This window comes from Mobula birostris, chromosome 22 (genome assembly GCF_030028105.1).
Source record: "Mobula birostris isolate sMobBir1 chromosome 22, sMobBir1.hap1, whole genome shotgun sequence".
NCBI lineage: Eukaryota > Metazoa > Chordata > Chondrichthyes > Myliobatiformes > Myliobatidae > Mobula > Mobula birostris.
This window is the reverse complement of record NC_092391.1, coordinates 49,535,878-49,554,053: the sequence shown is the minus strand read 5'-3', so window position 1 is coordinate 49,554,053 and position 18,176 is coordinate 49,535,878. Positions and strand designations below refer to the sequence as shown.

Sequence of the window (18,176 nt, the reverse complement as noted above, 5' to 3'; positions counted from 1 at the left end):
TGTATTGCTAAAATAAAAATACTTAATGCTGTGGACAGCTTTTAAGCAAGTTTGGTAAGGCTATGGGATGCAGAGTACATGTAAAGTTGGGGCTGGGTCACATTTCTATTTGGAAGAGAAAGAACTTCAGTCAAGTAGGCAGAGCAAGCATGGGTGTGATAAATCACATGGGAGGACTGGAAGGCTAAATAGCATCTAGTTTAATGCAAAGGGACTGGTAAGAGAGACTAACTTAGAGCATTGATCAGTACATTGGAATGTGATATTTTTGCAATGACTGAAACATGATGACTCAACCTTATGTACTGTAGAAGTTTCAAATGGTGACAGGTTAATGTAAAAGAGGAGGGAGAGTTCAATACTGGTTATCGTTGTCTGTCACTTCATTGGTGAGGCAGGATGACCTAAAAGGCTCTTCAGATGAGACTATGTATAGAGCTTAAAACCAGAAAAGATGGTGTAATTTTGTAGGGGGTCTACTATAGACATCAACAAGATATACTGGCAAATCAAAGGGCTAAGAAGAACAGGTTGTAATAGAAGATTTCATCTTCTCCCTTATTAATTGGGATCACCTTTGTGTGAATGGATTAAACAGGCTGAAATTCCTAATGTGCATCCAGGAGAACTGTTTTTGTCTTGGTACGTAGATAGTCTGACTAGAGGTGGAGTGGTGCTAGACCTAATTCCGGGGAGTGAAGCTTGGCAAGTAGATAAAACCCAGAATATGGGTAATCCTTTGGGCAATACTGACCAGAACTTGGTAAGTTTCAACATGGTTCAGGAAATGGATAGGGTGGCTCATAAATTGGGGTCTACCATGAATTGAGACTGAATTGGGGAAAGACTTATTGCAGTATCATTAAACAGGACCTTGCAAGCATAGACAGAGAGCAGCTACTTGCAGGTAAAGGGAAGTGGGAGTCTTTCAAAAATGAAATAGAATTCAAGGCCGCCGTGTTGCTGTAAGGATGAAGGTGGCAAGTCCAGGGAACCCTGCTTGTCAGGGAATACCAATGGTTTAATAAAGAAAAAGAAGGCATATAGTAGTTGTGGAGCACTGAAAATGGGAAGCTCTTCACAGTGTAATGCACTGCTTAAAAAGGAATGAGTGCAAATAGGGCCATGAAGTACCACGGGCTGGTAACATAGAACATTACAGCACACTACAAGCCCTTCAGTCCAGATATTGTGCCAACCTTTTAACCTACTCCAGGATCAATCCTAACCCTTCCCTTCTACATATATAGCCTTATATTTTTTTTTTCTGTCATCCATGTACCTATCTAAGAGTTTTTTGAATGCCCCTAATATGTCTGCCTCTACCATCTCCTAAGTCCTTTGGCAGTGATTGCAGTTTTCCTCTCTGGTCAATCACTGTCTATCAGACGGTCATGCTTCTTTGTTTCTGACCTCGTATGGTGATCCCTCTGGACATAGTAATGCAGTCAGGAGGTTTTAAACAGGTTATTTTTAAGGTACCATTTCCAATGCCTTCCCAGAGTGGGGTGAGCAGAGTGAATCCTAAATAGGGCTGCTCATTCGAGGGTGCAGCTGGCCAAGGGCTCTTTCTGCCTCAGTCCAAGAGTCCAGTGACAGAATCAAATGCTCACTGCCCAATGTGCCAGCTCGTGACTAGGGGCTTTCAGACCTCACAGTCCTGCCCCTCTACACCACTTGCTGATTTCCATGGGACTTAATCCGGGATGTTATGGTAGATTCCCTTAATGGAGAACATCTGTGTGTGACTTTGTTTAAAGTGGAGAAGCTAAAGCACAGATAGCCTTGATAGCTTGGGGTCAGGGTTCAAAGGTATGGAATACAAGATGATTGGGAGCCCTTCACTGCTGCAGCCTTCCTCTGTCTTTGTGATGTGATGTGTCCATCACCTTCTGCCAGCTCCACCATTGAAGTCTTGGTTGGATCACTCTTTGTCTGGAGCCTCCCCCTGGAGCTTACCACCATGGGTGACCCTATCAGGAACCAAACTCCTGACAATATTGCTTTTGAGCTCTCAGGAACTCAGAAATCTCTCCATCATGACAATGTGATAATCCTTGGAGAAGTCCATCTGGTAGATGAAGGACAACTGAAGGAGGAGAAGGGTGGTTGTACCTTCTTCTGGGAAGGGAAGGCAGCTGACAAGCCCAGGATCAGTGGTGTTGGGTTTGCAACAAAGAACCAGCATACCAGTCAACTCTCTGAGCTTCCCGTGGGGATCAGTGAACATCCTATGGTGCTTGGTGCTTGCCAACAATCAGATGGCAATTAACTCTGGACCCATGTAGATACGAAAAAGAAGCCTCAGTGTTTGCCTTGATGCAACACTGTCAAACATCCCCGAGGAAGAAAGATAATTCTCTTAGGGGACTTCAATGTCAGGGTCAATTGGGACTTCTACTGTTGGAAGGGTACCAGAGGAAAGGAAGGGTTCTATTCAAATCCACCATCCTTAATACCTGCAAAAGCATCCTTGGGTACAAGTCCAGAATTGGTTTGATGATAATGACATTGAGATGGAACAAGTTATCTTCAAGAAAGGGAAGGCCTTTTGTGCCTGACAGAATGACATCGGCAGCAAGGCTAAAGGAGAAGCTTACTTCAGAGCCAAGGCAAGTGTGCAGCAGAGGGAGAGGGAGCTAAAGAATTCTTGGTGAACTGCAAAAGCTGATTAAACCAAAGTTCAAAGGATGGGAAGAAGTTGCCAAAGGATCAGAAGGATAACAGCAATCGAAGGAGAGAGCACATGCAAGAACTTAATAACCACTGTTGAACCAAAGGGTACTAACTAAATTCTTCAGATACTGGTGAAAGAAGACTTGGGGAAACCCCCATGATGCTGTCTGGAGCCTGCAAAGTAAAAAGCTACCGGTTGTGACAGGATCCCCACGGAGATCCTCAAGGAAGGTGGACCAGCACTCCTGTACCTCATACATTCCCTGTTTCTGAAGGTCTGGGAAAGGGAACAACTGTCTTCAGTTCACTGGGATGCTCTAATAGTAACCATATTCAAGAAAGGAGATGAGGCAGATTGTAGCAGTTCCAGAGGCTTCTCCATCTTGTCAGTAACAGGGAAAGTTCTTGTAGATATCCTTGTCAACTAACTCCTGCTATCTGAAGAAATACTTCCTGAATCGCAATGTGCTTTCTGCCCATCTAGGGGTACTGCAGACATGATCTTCACAGCATGCCAGTTATAGGAAAAATGTGTGAACAAAGGAAGCCTTTGTACTTGGCTTTCATAGATTTGACAAAGACATTTGATACAGGAGACCAAGTTCTCAGGCATATGCTATCAAAACACGGCTGCCTGACAAGTACTTAGGAATATTGAGACTACTGCATACCAGCCACAGTACTCAGCAATAGTGGTGCTGAATCAGAACTCTTCACTGTCAAGGCAGTCCAACAGGGCTATATAATTGTGCCCCTTTTGCCACCTTTATCACTGCCCTCCTTCACTTCATTGGCCAAGACCTGCCTGAAGGAATCCCAATCACATATAGAATGACAACAGGCTTCTCAACCTCTACAGCTTCAAGGCCAAGAACAAGTTCAGCACCACCACTATCATGGAACTTCAGTATGCAGATGACAATGCCATCGCAGCACACTCCGAAGAAGACCTCCAAAGTATCTGTGTCTTTATTGTATTCAAAACAAAACTCAAAGCCCTGATTGCCTTTGCCCAAACATATCGGGCACTGGGTTTTCTTTTGAATATAATGAAGACAGTTTCTATATCAGTCACTGCTCAACCAGCAATGTATCCAGCCCTCCATAAAATTTGACAATATCACCCTTAAAAATGTAGACCACTTTCCTTACCTTTGTAGCATTCTCTCAAAAGCAGACGTCGACTCAGATCAACCACTGCCTGAGTAGTGCTATGCAGGATTAAGGAAAAAGATCTTTGAAGACCAGTTCTAAAGGTCCAAACAAAACTTCTGGATTATAGAGCGGTCATCTTTCCTACATTACTGTATGGTACTCTAAACATGGAATCCTTACAGTAGGCATCTGAAAGTCCTGGAACAATGCCACCAAAGAATTTTGAGGATCACCTGGAACAACAGACGCATTAACACCAGCATACTGGAGCAGGCCAACATGAACAGCATTTCCACCACAATAAAGCAACACCAACTCCAGTGGATAGGTCATGTCATCTGGAAGCCAAACTCACATCTCCCCAAACAGCTTAAGTTAAAATTCATTTTCATCTGACTGTATATGTATGCAAGTAAACGAAACAACGTTCCTTCAAACCACTGTGCACCCACAATTCATATATCACATGTAGCAAATAAAACAAAATATTACCACAAATCAGTTAATAAAATATAATTCAAAATGCAAGTAAAGTGAGCAGCATAGTAATCTGATTCTCCTGTACCTTTCTTCCTGACGGTAGTGGGTCAAAGAAATTGTGGGATGGGGGGTATAGGTCCTCAACAATGCTTCGAGCCCTTCCTATACAATACTCCCTGTAAATGTCACAAATAAGGGGGAAGGGAGACACTAGTGATTCTCTCTACAGTTTTTACTATCCTCTAGGGTTTTGCAATCTGACCCTTTTTGTGAATAGATCCTTTACTTCCAGTTGAAGGAAGGTCATTGAGCCCCTGTTGGGCAAAGAAAACACTTCAAAGACAACATTAAAATCAGTCTGAAGAAATTCAACATTATATCTAAAAGCTAAGAAGACATTGCACTCAATAGATACACCCGAGGTAATCTGTTCAAGAAGTAGCTGTGCTATATGAGAATGATCTCCACTGTGCTGCAGAGAATAAGTGGTAACTGCAGAAGAAGAGTCTGAACAACCAAAAGACCCAACCACTAACCACAGCCACCACTTACTCTTGCCCACATGCACCAGAATATGAAGATTTCAGATTGGCTTCTGCAGACACCTGAGGACCCACCAAGAGACCACCCCTTAGGAGAGCATCATACTCGACTCGAGTGATCGCATTATTAGTACTATCGTCTGCCTCTACCACCACCCCTGGTAGAGTGTTTCACCACTTTTGCGGAAAAAAGAACTTACCTCTGATATCCTCCCTTATACTTTGCTCCAGCCTCCTTAAAATTATGCTGTCCTGGTTATCCTCTTGCTCTTAATACACTTGTAATGCTCAGGTCTATTGGCTCGTGATTATCTAGGGGAAACCCCGCCTGCCGCCCAACCACGTCTCATGGTTTGCGTAGTTACTGTGTAATGCCACCTGGTACAAACTCACACATCAAATGTCAGGCAGCACGCAATGTACGATTTACAGATTACACTTTATAAATCTTACTGGAACTATGTAATTAATAGAGATACAATATAAAAGGAAAAGTAAAAGGTGCCAATCTTATCAGAGTTCAACCACTTCATGCACAACCGTTGGAGCTGAATTAACAGGGTCCTCTTTCCACCAGGCTAATCTCCTCCGACCCCCTTGACTCGCTGCTCAGGACCAACCACAATAGTCAACCAGAGCGCGTCCAGCATGTCCTCCTTCTCCAGGTCTCCTTCTGAAAAGCCCGCCAAACCACACGGTTCCCAGCCATATGAGACAGAATATCACCCACAAAAAGAATAACATGGACACTCTTTGGTTTGTTCCCTCTGTTATCAATAATATAACCCAAACAAGCAGAGAGAGAGAGAGAGAGAGAACTCCTTACATTGCAGTTATTATTACAGAAAAGCCATTTTTATTATAACATAACAAGCCTTTTTATGAGCCTTTGCAGTAACATAAAAGAAGAAACCCCTTACACACTTATGAAGTGAAGGAAAAGGAGAGTAACCAGGTAAAGGGACCAAAGGGTTGGTGTGTGTATGTGGCACCAGAAGATATGGAACATTGAGGCATAGGAAAGTACAGTACAGGAACAGGCCTTTTGGCCTGTCTCGTCCATGCAGAACCATTTAAACGGCCTAGCCTCATCGACCTGCACCCGGACCATAGCCCTCCATACCCCTGCCATCCATGTACCTATCCAAACTACTCTTAAATGTTGAAATCGAGCCCGTGTGCACCAATTGCACTGGCAGCTCATTCCACACTCTCATGACTGTCTGAGTGAAGAAATTTTCCCTCGTGTTCCTGTTAAACTTTTCACTTTTCTGCCTTAATCCATGACCTCTAGTGAACTTTGTGATCCACTGGTCATTGACTTCCAGTCAGAAAAACATCATCCCACCATACCCTGCTTCCTATTATCAGAATCAGGTTTAATATCACCTGCATCTGTCATGATATTTGTTAACTTTGCAACAACAGTACAATGCAATACATGATAATATAGGAAAAAACCTTGGGTACTGGTATGATTGTTGCCCTTTTGGGGCAGGTGGGAACTTTTGACTATAGTTGAACACACCCACTAATTGGTTGGCACAGGTTTTCTACCTTCTCTAAAGCTTCTTTGGAGTTCTTATTTCTGTGCTCATTGAGGTAACAGGTGAGTATTCCACCATAGCCCTGACATGTGTTTTGTAGATAGAGGAAAGGCCTTCGGTTTGTTGGTGCAGCTAAGCTGCTGCTCAGTGATGATCAACATTATTGATGGCAGTGTCATTAAATGTTACTGATGTGTGGGTAGGCATTCTTTTGTTGAAGATCGTTATTGTCTGGTATATTTATGGTGCTATTGTATTGCTCTGTTCTTTTGGTCCATGTTTAGACTAAGGCTGTGATGTTTCTGAAGCTAAGTGATTCTGGCAAGACCCAAACTGAGCATCAGTGACCATGCTATTGGAAATTAGGCATAGCTGGATTATTCTGTCAATGATAGCATCCATTACCGCTGATGATTTGAGTATAGTCTATTGGAATCAAAGCTATGGTTTCTAACCTATTGAATAATTTATACTAAACAATATGTATTTTGTAGGGTTGAATTCTCCATGTTACTAGCAGTAATTTTGCAGGCTTGACTTCATTTCGTAGAAAATTTCACTTGCAAGCTAATAGCAATTATCCATTCAAGAAAAACTAAACAAACAATTTATGCATGGTATCGGAAAAGTTTCCTCTGAAATATTAACCCCATGATTTGTATTTACATATGAAGATCAGAAGATTTTCTGACATTACCTGTTTTATATATACATATTGAATTATTTTGAAATGCACAACTTTCCATATAGGACAAGTGCTGTAGTCAGTTTTTATGCAAAATAAAAATCTTGCAACTAACTGGGAGGTAAGTGACTAAGTAATCAATGGCAGATAACCTTTGTTAAAAAAGCAAGTATTTTTTCAACAACTTGCTTGGAACCATGGTGTAGTTACAATTTATTTTGTTGTTTATTCTGTCTGCTTAGGGTTCGACTTCAGACGTATCGTACACACAAGATGGGCTGGGGCGTTCGGTCACTGCAGGACATTCCTAAGGGTCATTTTATCTGCGAGTAAGTGTTTCACTGCACAATGGTGATGGAACAATGTATGGCTGAACTGATTTGCACCATTGCATCAGCCTCTCCTGTCCATCAGATTGGTCTTAAATTGTTACTTACAGTTTCCTGTAGTGCCAACTGCCCACATAATCCACATTATCCACTTCAAATACCCTAAATCCTTTCTGCCAGTTTTGAGTCATAACCTTCGAAATGTTTCCAATCCATGTACCTGTTCAAGTGGATTTAACAAGTTGTTGTTATACCTGCTTCAACTATTTCCTCTGGCAGCTCATTCCACATATGTATTATCACTTCTAGAAAAAAATGCCCTTCAAATTCTTATTATATCTTTCCCCTCTCACTTTAAACCTATGCACTCTAGTTCTTGATTCCCCAGCTCTGTGAAAATGACTGAGTGCATTCACCCTGTTTATGCCCATCATAATTTTATACTCTACAAGAACATCTGTCTGTCTACTATGCTCTAAGGGAAAAAGTCCTACTCTGTCCAGTCCCTCCCTATAACTCAGAACATCAAGCCCTGGCAATGTCCTGGTAAATATTTTCTGCAGTTTTTCCAGTTTAATAACATTTATTCTATTGCATGGTGACCAAAAGTGAACACAATACTTAAAGTGCAGCTTCACAAATGCCTGGACCTCACAACCTATGTTCAATGCCCTGCTAGCATGCCAAAAGCCTTCCTCGATACCTTGATTACACTGTTTGGGAACCATATTCCTGAGCTTCCAGATCACTTTGTTCTGCAACACTCCCTGGGGCCTTGCTGTTTACTGTAAAAAAAAAATGCTATATTGATTTGACTTTCCAAAATGCACTACATCACACTTATTATAAAAACACTCTCATTTGCCTTTCCTCAGCCCATTTACTCAACTGATCAAGAACATTCTGTGATATTTGATAAGCTTTGCTTTTTTTCCCCCTTTTAGTGTCAACCATGGCTTGAATATTCTTGCTCAAGTTATTGATATAGATGACAAACATCAATGTGCCCAGAACCTGTGAGTGACCCCATTAGTTACAGGCTTCCGGTCCAAAAGAAACAGTCTTCCACTACCACCCTCAGCTTCCAACCATCAAGCCAAGTGTGAATCTAATTAGTCAGCTCTCCCTGGATTCCATACAATCTAACTTTCCAGAGCAGCCTACCATGCAGAAACTTATCAAAGGTCTGACTGAAGTCCATATAGACAGTGTCTTGCACTCATCGGCTTTCTTGGTTACTTCTTCAAGGAACTCAAATCAACTTTATGAGTGATGCTTCCCATGCACAAAGCCATGTAGCCTCCCCTGAATAAATCCCGTCTTTTCAGATAATTGTGTATTTTACCCCTCTGAATCCTCTCTGATAACTTAACAACCATGGAATTTAAACTTACTGGTTCTAGAGTTCCCAGGTTTTTCTTTACAGCCCTTCTTAGATAAAGGCACAATATTTGCTACCCCCCAGTCTACGACACCTCACTTGAGGCTAACTGTAATGCAAGTATATCAGCTAGGTCTCCTGCAATTTCTTCTGTAGCCTTCCACAGTGTTCTTGAATATACCTGGTCAGGCCTTGGATATTTGTTTATCATTTCAAGATTTCCAGTAGCTGCTCTATCATAATGACCTGGTCTGCTGGTGCTGAGTGAACAACAGTGCATTTCAAGTTTTTATCATATTTGTTATGTTTTGTAACTCCAAAACCCAAGAACTTGTATATAAAAAAAAACAGTAATGAATTATGTAAACAATAAAGAGTACTTTATTAAACAATGTATTTTAAAGTTCAAAGTTAAAAGTAAATTTATTATCAAAGTATGTACACTTCATACAAATGAGATTGGTCTTATAGGCAGCCATGAAACAAAGAAACCCAATAAAACCCATTAAAAACAAAAGAAGATTGTCAAACACCCAGTGTGTAGAGAGAGAAAAAAGCAAATTGTGCAAACAATAAAAGCAAGCAAATGGAATTCAGAACTGAAGTTCACAAAACCAGGCATCACAACAGTCGATCCAGAGTCCACTAGTTGCAGGCCACATTTACAATATTACTCAAATATTACTGAACTGTTAAGTACACAACTACTATATAGACGTCCACAGCAGAGTAAATTTTAAATTATCCCATTCAGACCTAAAGATTTAATAGCTATAGAGGATTTCTTTCTTTTGTCGGATAATGTCTTTCCTGACCAAGGGGTCACTCTGCTTGGCTGTGAAACAATCTCAGGTTCTGTGGCTGAAACTGTTCTGCAACAAACTGGTCCATTGTTACTGACTATGTGTTCTGGAACACCAGTCCTTGAGAAGAGGCTTCTCAACATCAATAGTGTGCAAGGCTGTGGTGGGGATCATTGGGAACACTTCTGGCCACTTTAGTATCCATAGCTACTAAGAAATTTGTGCGCATGAATGATCTGGCAAAATCCACATGAATCCTTTGCTGGGGCAATGCAAGCCATTCACAGGGATGGAGAGGTGGTGGGTGCTGCTCTTGGCATCTTCTAGACATGTTGCTGGTTTGACTTTCCAAAATGTCACTCACACTTTTAGCTGATCAAGATCTCCCTGTAATCTACAAAAACCTATTCATTTATGACCAACACCTTTTAATTTTATGTCATCTGTGGTCTTATTGGTTAATCCTTGTGCATTTGCACAACAAAGGTCCCATCACCGATATCTGTGGCATATCTCTTTATAGCAGTCTCCATTCCGAAACAGAACCTTCAACACCACTCTGCTTTCTATTTCTGAGTCAGTTTTGGATCCACCTAACTAGCTCTCACTGGATTCCATAGGATCTAATCTTCCAGACCAGGAAGAAACAATTAATGTTCTTCAGAGATGAGTTCTGGACCTGAAGTGGTAACTGGAGACATGGGAGTACAGGTGCTGGAATCTAGAGCAAAAAAACAGACCGCTGGAGGAACTTAGTGGATCAGGCAGCACATGCAAAGGGTAATGGGCAGTGAGCATGTCAAGTCAAGACCCTTAATCTGGTTTGAAAGATTGAGGGCCAGTATAAAGAGGTGAGGGGTAGGTCATGAGCAGGCAAATGTTTGGCGGATTCAGGGTTAATAGGCAGATGGAGTAGTGAAGAGTGGAAGCGGTGAGAGGGTGGGAGGTGATAGCTAAGGCAACAAAGGGCTACAAATGATAGAGTCTGGAAGGACACAACCTAGAGAAGCAGCATATCATATTTCTCCTGGGTCATCTACATTGAATTGTCCAAATTTAGGTAAGTTGATCTCTCTTCTCTTTTCTCTCTCTTCCCATTCTATCCAGTTCTACTTACATCCACCCACCCCACCTCCATCAGCCCCCAAACATTCCTTTTCTCTTCTCCAACCTTTCCTTCTGCCCATCAGCCACACATTCCCCCACCAGCTACCCTCCCTTCATTGTTCCCATTTGCCCACTCCACTTCCTTTATTTGATTCCATGCTCCACCTTTTCCCCTTCCATCTGCCAGTCACCCTTTGTCACCTGAAACAACTTACCACTTGCCAGGTCTTGCTCCACCACTCCTCACCTCTTTATACCAACTACCTCCACTCTACTCTTTTAAGTCCAGGTGAAAGGCCTTGATCCAAAATATTAGTTGTCTATTTCCCTCCGCAGTGTTTGATCAGCTGAGTTGATCCAGCAGTGGTTTTGCATCTGAAGTATTCTCTTTCTCTTTGCACAGATGCTGCTTAACTCGCTGAGCATTTCTAACATCTTTTTAAATTAAATTTGTTGTCGCTTTTACTCAAGCTAAAGTTAATGTGTTTTCCATCTAAGTGGTACAACGCTTAGAAATTTCTGTTGAAGATAATGACAGAAATAGCTGTTTTGCATTTTTATTTGATCCTTCAAATCTTATTCCAAGATCAAAATCAATCTGTCTGTTGTACCAGTGGATTACATAGGAGAGTGATGTATTTTTCTCAGATAATTTGTTTATTATGTGAGGTACTGCAGCACTTGTATTGTCAAGGTTATTTGCCTTTTACATTAATATTTTGCTTAAAAGTTGTTAAAGGAATCATTTAATTATCCCTGGAGACAGGAGGACCTGTATAAGTTGATTTTGAGTCTTCTGGTGTGTTTGTCTTTAAATGTTGGCAGCCTTGTTCGTGATTTTATTTCTTATTTGGCAAAAACTGACATATTTGGGTCATTCTTCTAATCAAAGTGTACATTAGCTTGTAACTGCCTTCATTAGCCTTGAGTTTGGATATCCTCCTAGTGAAAAGCATACTTCCCTTGAAATACTCCAGTGGCAATATGCATAGTGTAATGGGCTGGATTAAATCCTGGGCTACTTCACATATGCTGTGGAGCACAAATATTCAGAACTTGCTGACAAATCCTATGCCAGGTCTGACTTTGTGCATGATCTGAGACTCAGTTCATTTCGCTGGGGATTTTAGGATAATGAGTTTGGAACCAAAATGGAAAGGAAAGCCAAATTGGAAGGTAAATTTTATTTTTAAATGGATTGCGTTAGTTCAGTTTTTTATTTGCATTTTAGTTTTCAATTTTTAAAAAAATCTAATATATTTTTAAAAATATTTTACTTCAACAATTTTAAAATGTGTTTAAATGTCAGAGACTTTAAAGTCATTGAAATCAAGGCAGTGTTCACAACCGACAAAGCTCATTGCTTCCTCTGCTGTCTGCCAGAATGTTGTTTTGGTAGATCCTGGCTCTGTAACATCTGAAGCCTTGGTGTTGTCCAAACTGCACCTAAGGACTCTGGGATGTGGAGGGTCAACAAAACAGGCCTTTCATAACCAGCCTATGTAATTGGCAGTAGGAAGTGGGGAATGGGCACGGTAGCCCACAGTTTGGAGGTTGGTTCAGTTAGCCTGAGCACTGGGATTTTCAAAGTCCAGACACAGTCCTGGAATCTTTATTGGATTATTGATGAGTGTTAATGTATACTGTGGATTGTCCTGTAAATGACCTGCTTCTTCCCACAATCACTGTTGCCACATTATCCTCCTGATTACTTTGTAGAATACCATACATTGAATTTGAATAGAATTGATAATTATTTTCATGTATTGATAATGGCAAATGTTTCTCAATGTGCTCATTGATTCACCTTTTAAAATTTGTGTTGGAAAATAAATAGTTTTTAAGATTCCTAAAAAAGAAATCCAAGATCAAATATTGTGATAGACTATTATTTGTTCCATCAATCAGGCTGGTTGATGGGTATTTTATTAACATCATACAAGATCAAATAAAACAGTTCAAATGCATTCTTTTTTGTGCAAGGTATGTGGGGGAACTTATAACAGATGCGGAAGCAGATGTACGAGAAGATGACTCCTATCTTTTTGACCTTGATAATAAGGTACTCATTATTCTATTATGTTGTCATTTTGTGTCAGATTAACTATATCTCCTGTGTTATCATGAATTAGACTAGCCTTTAATCTGGGAACTAGTTTACTTCTTTAAATCCACAAAAGTTTTTGTTGCTGTTCTAACAAAAATCCTATCTGGTAATCAGAAGAGATATAAAATGAAAACTTCTCAACAAAAGATTTGAGTAAATTAATTGGACAGAAAATGTGTTTTTAATATCACCAAATGTACTTATTGACATTTTTAATATTGTATTAAACAGTACTATTGTGCTGCTATGGAACGCTGGGGAGGAGATAGTTGCGCCCCTACACTTCTGCATCTTCATTAACCATAGCTGAAGGCTATAGGACAGCTAATGTAGTTACTTTATTTCTGAGGGGTGGCAAAGATAAGCCAGCTAGCTGCATATTGGTGAATCTTACATCAGTGGTAGGAGGAAATCTAATGGGAAACACAGGGATAGGCCTCATGGCTTTATGTTGGGAAGTAATGGTTTTTCACTAATTTAGATGAATCTTTTCAGGTGGTAACTAAGAAGATTTAACAGTGCAGTAGGTGTTCTCTATATGGTGTTTAGTAATGCATTTACCAAGATTTTGCATGGTTAGGCTGGTCCTTGGTTAAGGTGTCTGGGACTTGAGGTGAGTTAGCTAATTGGATTCAAATTTGGCTTGGTGATAGGAGGCAGAGGGCAGTGATGGTGAGATGTCTTACTGATTGGAAGTGCGTGACCAGCGGTGTACAGCAGGGTTTATTGGTGGGATATTTGTTTGTGATTATATGTCAATCACTTGGATGTGAATATTTGAAGTATAATTCTCAAGTTCATGGAATAATGGGTAGTGAGGAAGGTTGTCTAAGGATAGAGGAAAATGTAGATCAGATTGGCAGATGGAACTTAATCCCAATAAGAGTGAGATGATATATTTTAAGAGAAGAAATAGGTGTGGGTTCTATACAGTAAATAGAAGGGCAGAAAGAAATGTTGATGAACAGAGAGGCCTAAGTCCATGGTCCCCAGAAGTGGCAAGACAAGACATAATAGTGAACAAAGGTATATGGTAATCTTGTCTTCGTTGGTCAGGATATAGAATACAAAAATTGGACATTATGTTTCAACTTCACAAAACACTGGTCAGATCACATTTAGAGTATTGTGTATAGTTCTCGTTTGCACACTTTAGGAAGGATGCAGTAGTGCTTGAGAGTGTGCAGGGGAGATTCACCAGGATGTTGGTTGGCTTGGAAGGTTCTAGTTTTTGGGGGGGGGGGGGAGATTGGATAGGCTGGGTTTGTTTTCCCTGGATGGAGTAAAGAAAGCTGAAGGTGACCTGATCAGGTGATATAAAATTATAAAAGACATAGATGGGTTAGGTAGTCAGAATCCTTTCCCATGATGGAGTTATCAGAAACAAGAGGATAAGCTTTAAGATGAGAGAAAGGAGTTTATGAGGGGATCTGAGTGGAAGGGTTTTTATACAGACAGTGGTGGGTATCTGGAACTTGTGGCCAGAGGAGGTGGCGGGATCATACATAATCACTGTGTTTAAGAGACATCTAGACAGCCACAAGGTATAGAGGATACAGACCTAATGAAAACAGACAGGGTAAGTGTAGATGGGTAACAGGTTGGTGCAGATATGGTGGGCCGATCTTTTACAACTCCATGTCTATGAACGTGGATAGATTCACTGGAGTATGGAAGGCGAAGCTTTTTCAAAGAACAATTGGTCCTGCTAATTTCGGTGTGCAAAATTAAGGTACAATCAGATTCCAATGGCAACTTTGAAACTAACACTGATCAATTAAAAAAATACATAATTACTTTCCGTAGACAAAGTTCTTTGACCAGCTTGTGAAGAAACCCTCTGGCAAGGGAACGATAAGATACGTTTTAATTACTCACTTCTCATCTTGTTGGTCTGGTGGGCTGCTGTTGGTACAACCAAATGATTTTACTGGAAAATTGTCGTCCAGTACATATTGACTTGGTGCAGGACTTAGTACAGAACTTTGCAGGCTCATTGCCTCCAATTAAAGCCTGAAGTTCCTCAGGATACATAATTCCATATAATTTCTCTGACAACTGTTGCTGTTGATGTTAATGGGATCTTAAGTCATAGTCATATAGCATGGAAATAAGTCAAGTAAGATTCATATCTAAGTTAGTCCCATGTGGCCCATGTCCCATTAAATCTTTACAATCCATGTACTTGTCCAATTACCTTTTAAATGTTACCGGTAATTAATGTACACCAACATAGTAATTCTCCACAGGAAGCAAAGGACAATGGTCACCGTCAACTTTGAATGCTTTGCAGATTATTTAGCTCAAGAAAAACTTGAGTTTGAAAGTATAATTGTTGCTTCAGATTCCTTAAGATTGTTTTGTTAATATATTTTTAAGAACAATCTTAAGGAATCTGAAGCAACAATTATACTTTCAAACTCAAGTTTTTCTTGAGCTAAATAATCTGCAAAGCGTTCAAATACAATGTACAAAATTTATTTTGTATCTTTGGATCTCAGGAGTTTAAACAAATTCCCATTTTCTTCAATGGCTAACAGTTTAAAATTTTCTCCTTTTTAATTTTATGTTTATATATACTATGCTTTTGGATGAAGTATATGTGTACCAGAATGATATATTTAAGAGTATTTATAATTGAGTGTGTTAGATAAATATGGTGGATGAAATAGTTCATAATTTCTATAGTTGTTTGTGATTTAGCATTCAGCAAATGAAATGCTTATGATAGTTGTAGAATACACCTTCTGGTGCTACTTGGGCACGTCTTCGGTGATGAACCTGGGGTCATAGGGTGTTTTGGGTGTTTAATCATCAGACAGCCTCGACTGGGCGACCCAGCTGGGGGTGATCAGCCCCCGACTTGTGTCCAAGTGGTGCACTAATCCACGGATACCCCCTCTGGATCCACAGCGACCGCGAGGCCTTTTCAGCAGCCTCTAGAGTGTTCTTGGTGGCTCTTCTGCACTGCAGTCCTTTAACTCCAAGGAGTTTTAGAGTCTGCTGTAATGAATGGCCAGCAAAGCCATTCATGTATTGAACAAAGAAAAATGAGAAGAAGTACTGTTGTATCAATATTAGGGGGAAGTTTTAAGAGCTAGAAGTATAGGGCAGGAGGCCTGGAATATGACAATTCAGGGAAGGAACACTGAGGGATATTCTGATTATGTCTTCAAAATACTGGAAGGAAAATCTGCAAGCTTGTGAGGTAGGTTTTTAATATCTTGAAACTTTGTCAGTTTTTGAAATAAGAATTCTGATTAAGGTGTTTCTGAGCAATTACTAGAATTCTAGAGCATTTGCTGGAGTCTTAAGATTTTGGTAGGATTTAGAAAGAAAACTTTGCGTCCTAATAGGGCCATTCTACAGTAATTTTACAGATTATTTGAAAATTTAATAAGCTAGAAAGAGGCACTAGGTTATTCAAGTTGACTACATAGTTCATAATTTCAGTGTTTAAACATTTGAGTTCGTAACTTGACTAGAAATACAGCATTTTTAAAAATGTTTAGAATTGTTTTTCCAAGAATCCAACTTTTTCCCCTCACTGTGCAAGACTTCCCACTTATTAATGTCTGCCCAGACATTTTCAACCTTAAATATTGACACTGAAGCTGAAAATTAAGAGACATTTAGGATTGGGGGCAGGAAGAGTGAATGCTGTGCAAGAATTTATATATGTTGATATGCAGAGGTGTTGTATTTCAAACTGGAGAACATCTATTTACCTACTTGTGCTTGTTTAATTTTTGTTTGTTGTTAATCTGAGATCTTTTTGAGAAAATGGAGCTTCTATGATTGATGAAGCCCTCACCCATATCTTCTCAATTTCTTGTACTTCTGCTCTTACCCTACCTTTCCACCTCACTCCAGACAAAATACGGATAAGAGTTCCCTTGGTCCTTGCCTTTTACCCTGCCAGCCTATGCATAAAGCACATAATTTGTCAGCATTTGCACCTGCTATGATGTGATCTCACCAGCAGGCACATCTTCCTCCCCATACACCTTTCTGATTTCCACAGGGACCCCGCTGTTCTGACAACCTGATTCACTCATCCCTGTCCATCCACCTTCCTCCTGAGACTCTTCACCCAGTAATTGCAGGAGTTATAGGACCTTTTGCTATACTTTCTCCGTGGCCACCATCCAGAGCTCTTAATAGCCCTTCCAGGTGAGGCACATGCACCTCCTCCAGCCTCATCTTGCATCTGGTGTTTTTGACGTAGCCTGTTGTATGTCAGTGATACCAAGTGCAGACTTGGATGTCTGCTTTCCTAGATACTTTTTGCTCTATCCCCCATGGCCATCTGGTTGCCTCTACCTGTTACCATAGCCACCTGTGTCCGTAGCCACCTCCACCACCAACATAGGCTAAATGCAAACTAGAAGAACAGCACCTCACATGCTGCCTGTGTGGGCTGCAAGGTTCAGTGGCATACTTCTATTCAAGTTTAATTGTCATTTAACCATACGGCCAATTGAGACAACATTACTATGAGGTAACACACATCAAAGTTGCTGGTGAACGCAGCAGGCCAGGCAGCATCTGTAGGAAGAGGTGCAGTCGACGTTTCAGGCGAGACCCTTCATCAGGGCTAACTGAAGGAAGAGTGAGTAAGGGATTTGAAAGTTGGAGGGGGAGGGGGAAGATCCAAAATGATAGGAGAAGACAGGAGGGGGAGGGATGGAGCCAAGAGCTGGACAGGTGATAGGCAAAAGGGGATACGAGAGGATCGTGGGACAGGAGGTCCGGGAAGAAAGACAAGGGGGGGGGACCCAGAGGATGGGCAAGAGGTATATTCAGAGGGACAGAGGGAGAAAAAGGAGAGTGAGAGAAAGAATGTGTGCATAAAAATAAGTAACAGATGGGGTATGAGGGGGAGGTGGGGCCTAGCGGAAGTCAGAGAAGTCGATGTTCATGCCATCAGGTTGGAGGCTACCCAGATGGAATATAAGGTGTTGTTCCTCCAACCTGAGTGTGGCTTCATCTTTACAGTAGAGGAGGCCGTGGATAGACATGTCAGAATGGGAATGGGATGTGGAATTAAAATGTGTGGCCACTGGGAGATCCTGCTTTCTCTGGCGGACAGAGCGTAGATGTTCAGCAAAGCGGTCTCCCAGTCTGCGTCGGGTCTCGCCAATATATAAAAGGCCACATCAGGAGCACCGGACGCAGTATATCACCCCAGTCGACTCACAGGTGAAGTGTTGCCTCACCTGGAAGGACTGTTTGGGGCCCTGAATGGTGGTAAGGGAGGAAGTGTAAGGGCATGTGTAGCACTTGTTCCGCTTACACGGATAAGTGCCAGGGGGGAGATCAGTGGGAAGGGATGGGGGGGACGAATGGACAGGAGTTGTGTAG

General features: G+C 41.1%; 1 protein-coding gene across 4 annotated transcripts in view; it reads left to right on the top strand.

The window, feature by feature from the left end:
* Positions 1 to 18,176, top strand: part of LOC140186422 (histone-lysine N-methyltransferase EHMT1-like) — a 201,738-nt gene that overhangs the window by 169,648 nt on the left and 13,914 nt on the right. For all 4 annotated transcript variants that reach the window (XM_072240693.1, XM_072240691.1, XM_072240690.1 and 1 more), the window contains 2 exons: positions 7,328 to 7,414; positions 12,689 to 12,767. In XM_072240693.1, the coding sequence (XP_072096794.1) occupies positions 7,328 to 7,414; positions 12,689 to 12,767 (166 nt within the window). The remainder of the gene's footprint in view (positions 1 to 7,327; positions 7,415 to 12,688; positions 12,768 to 18,176) is intronic.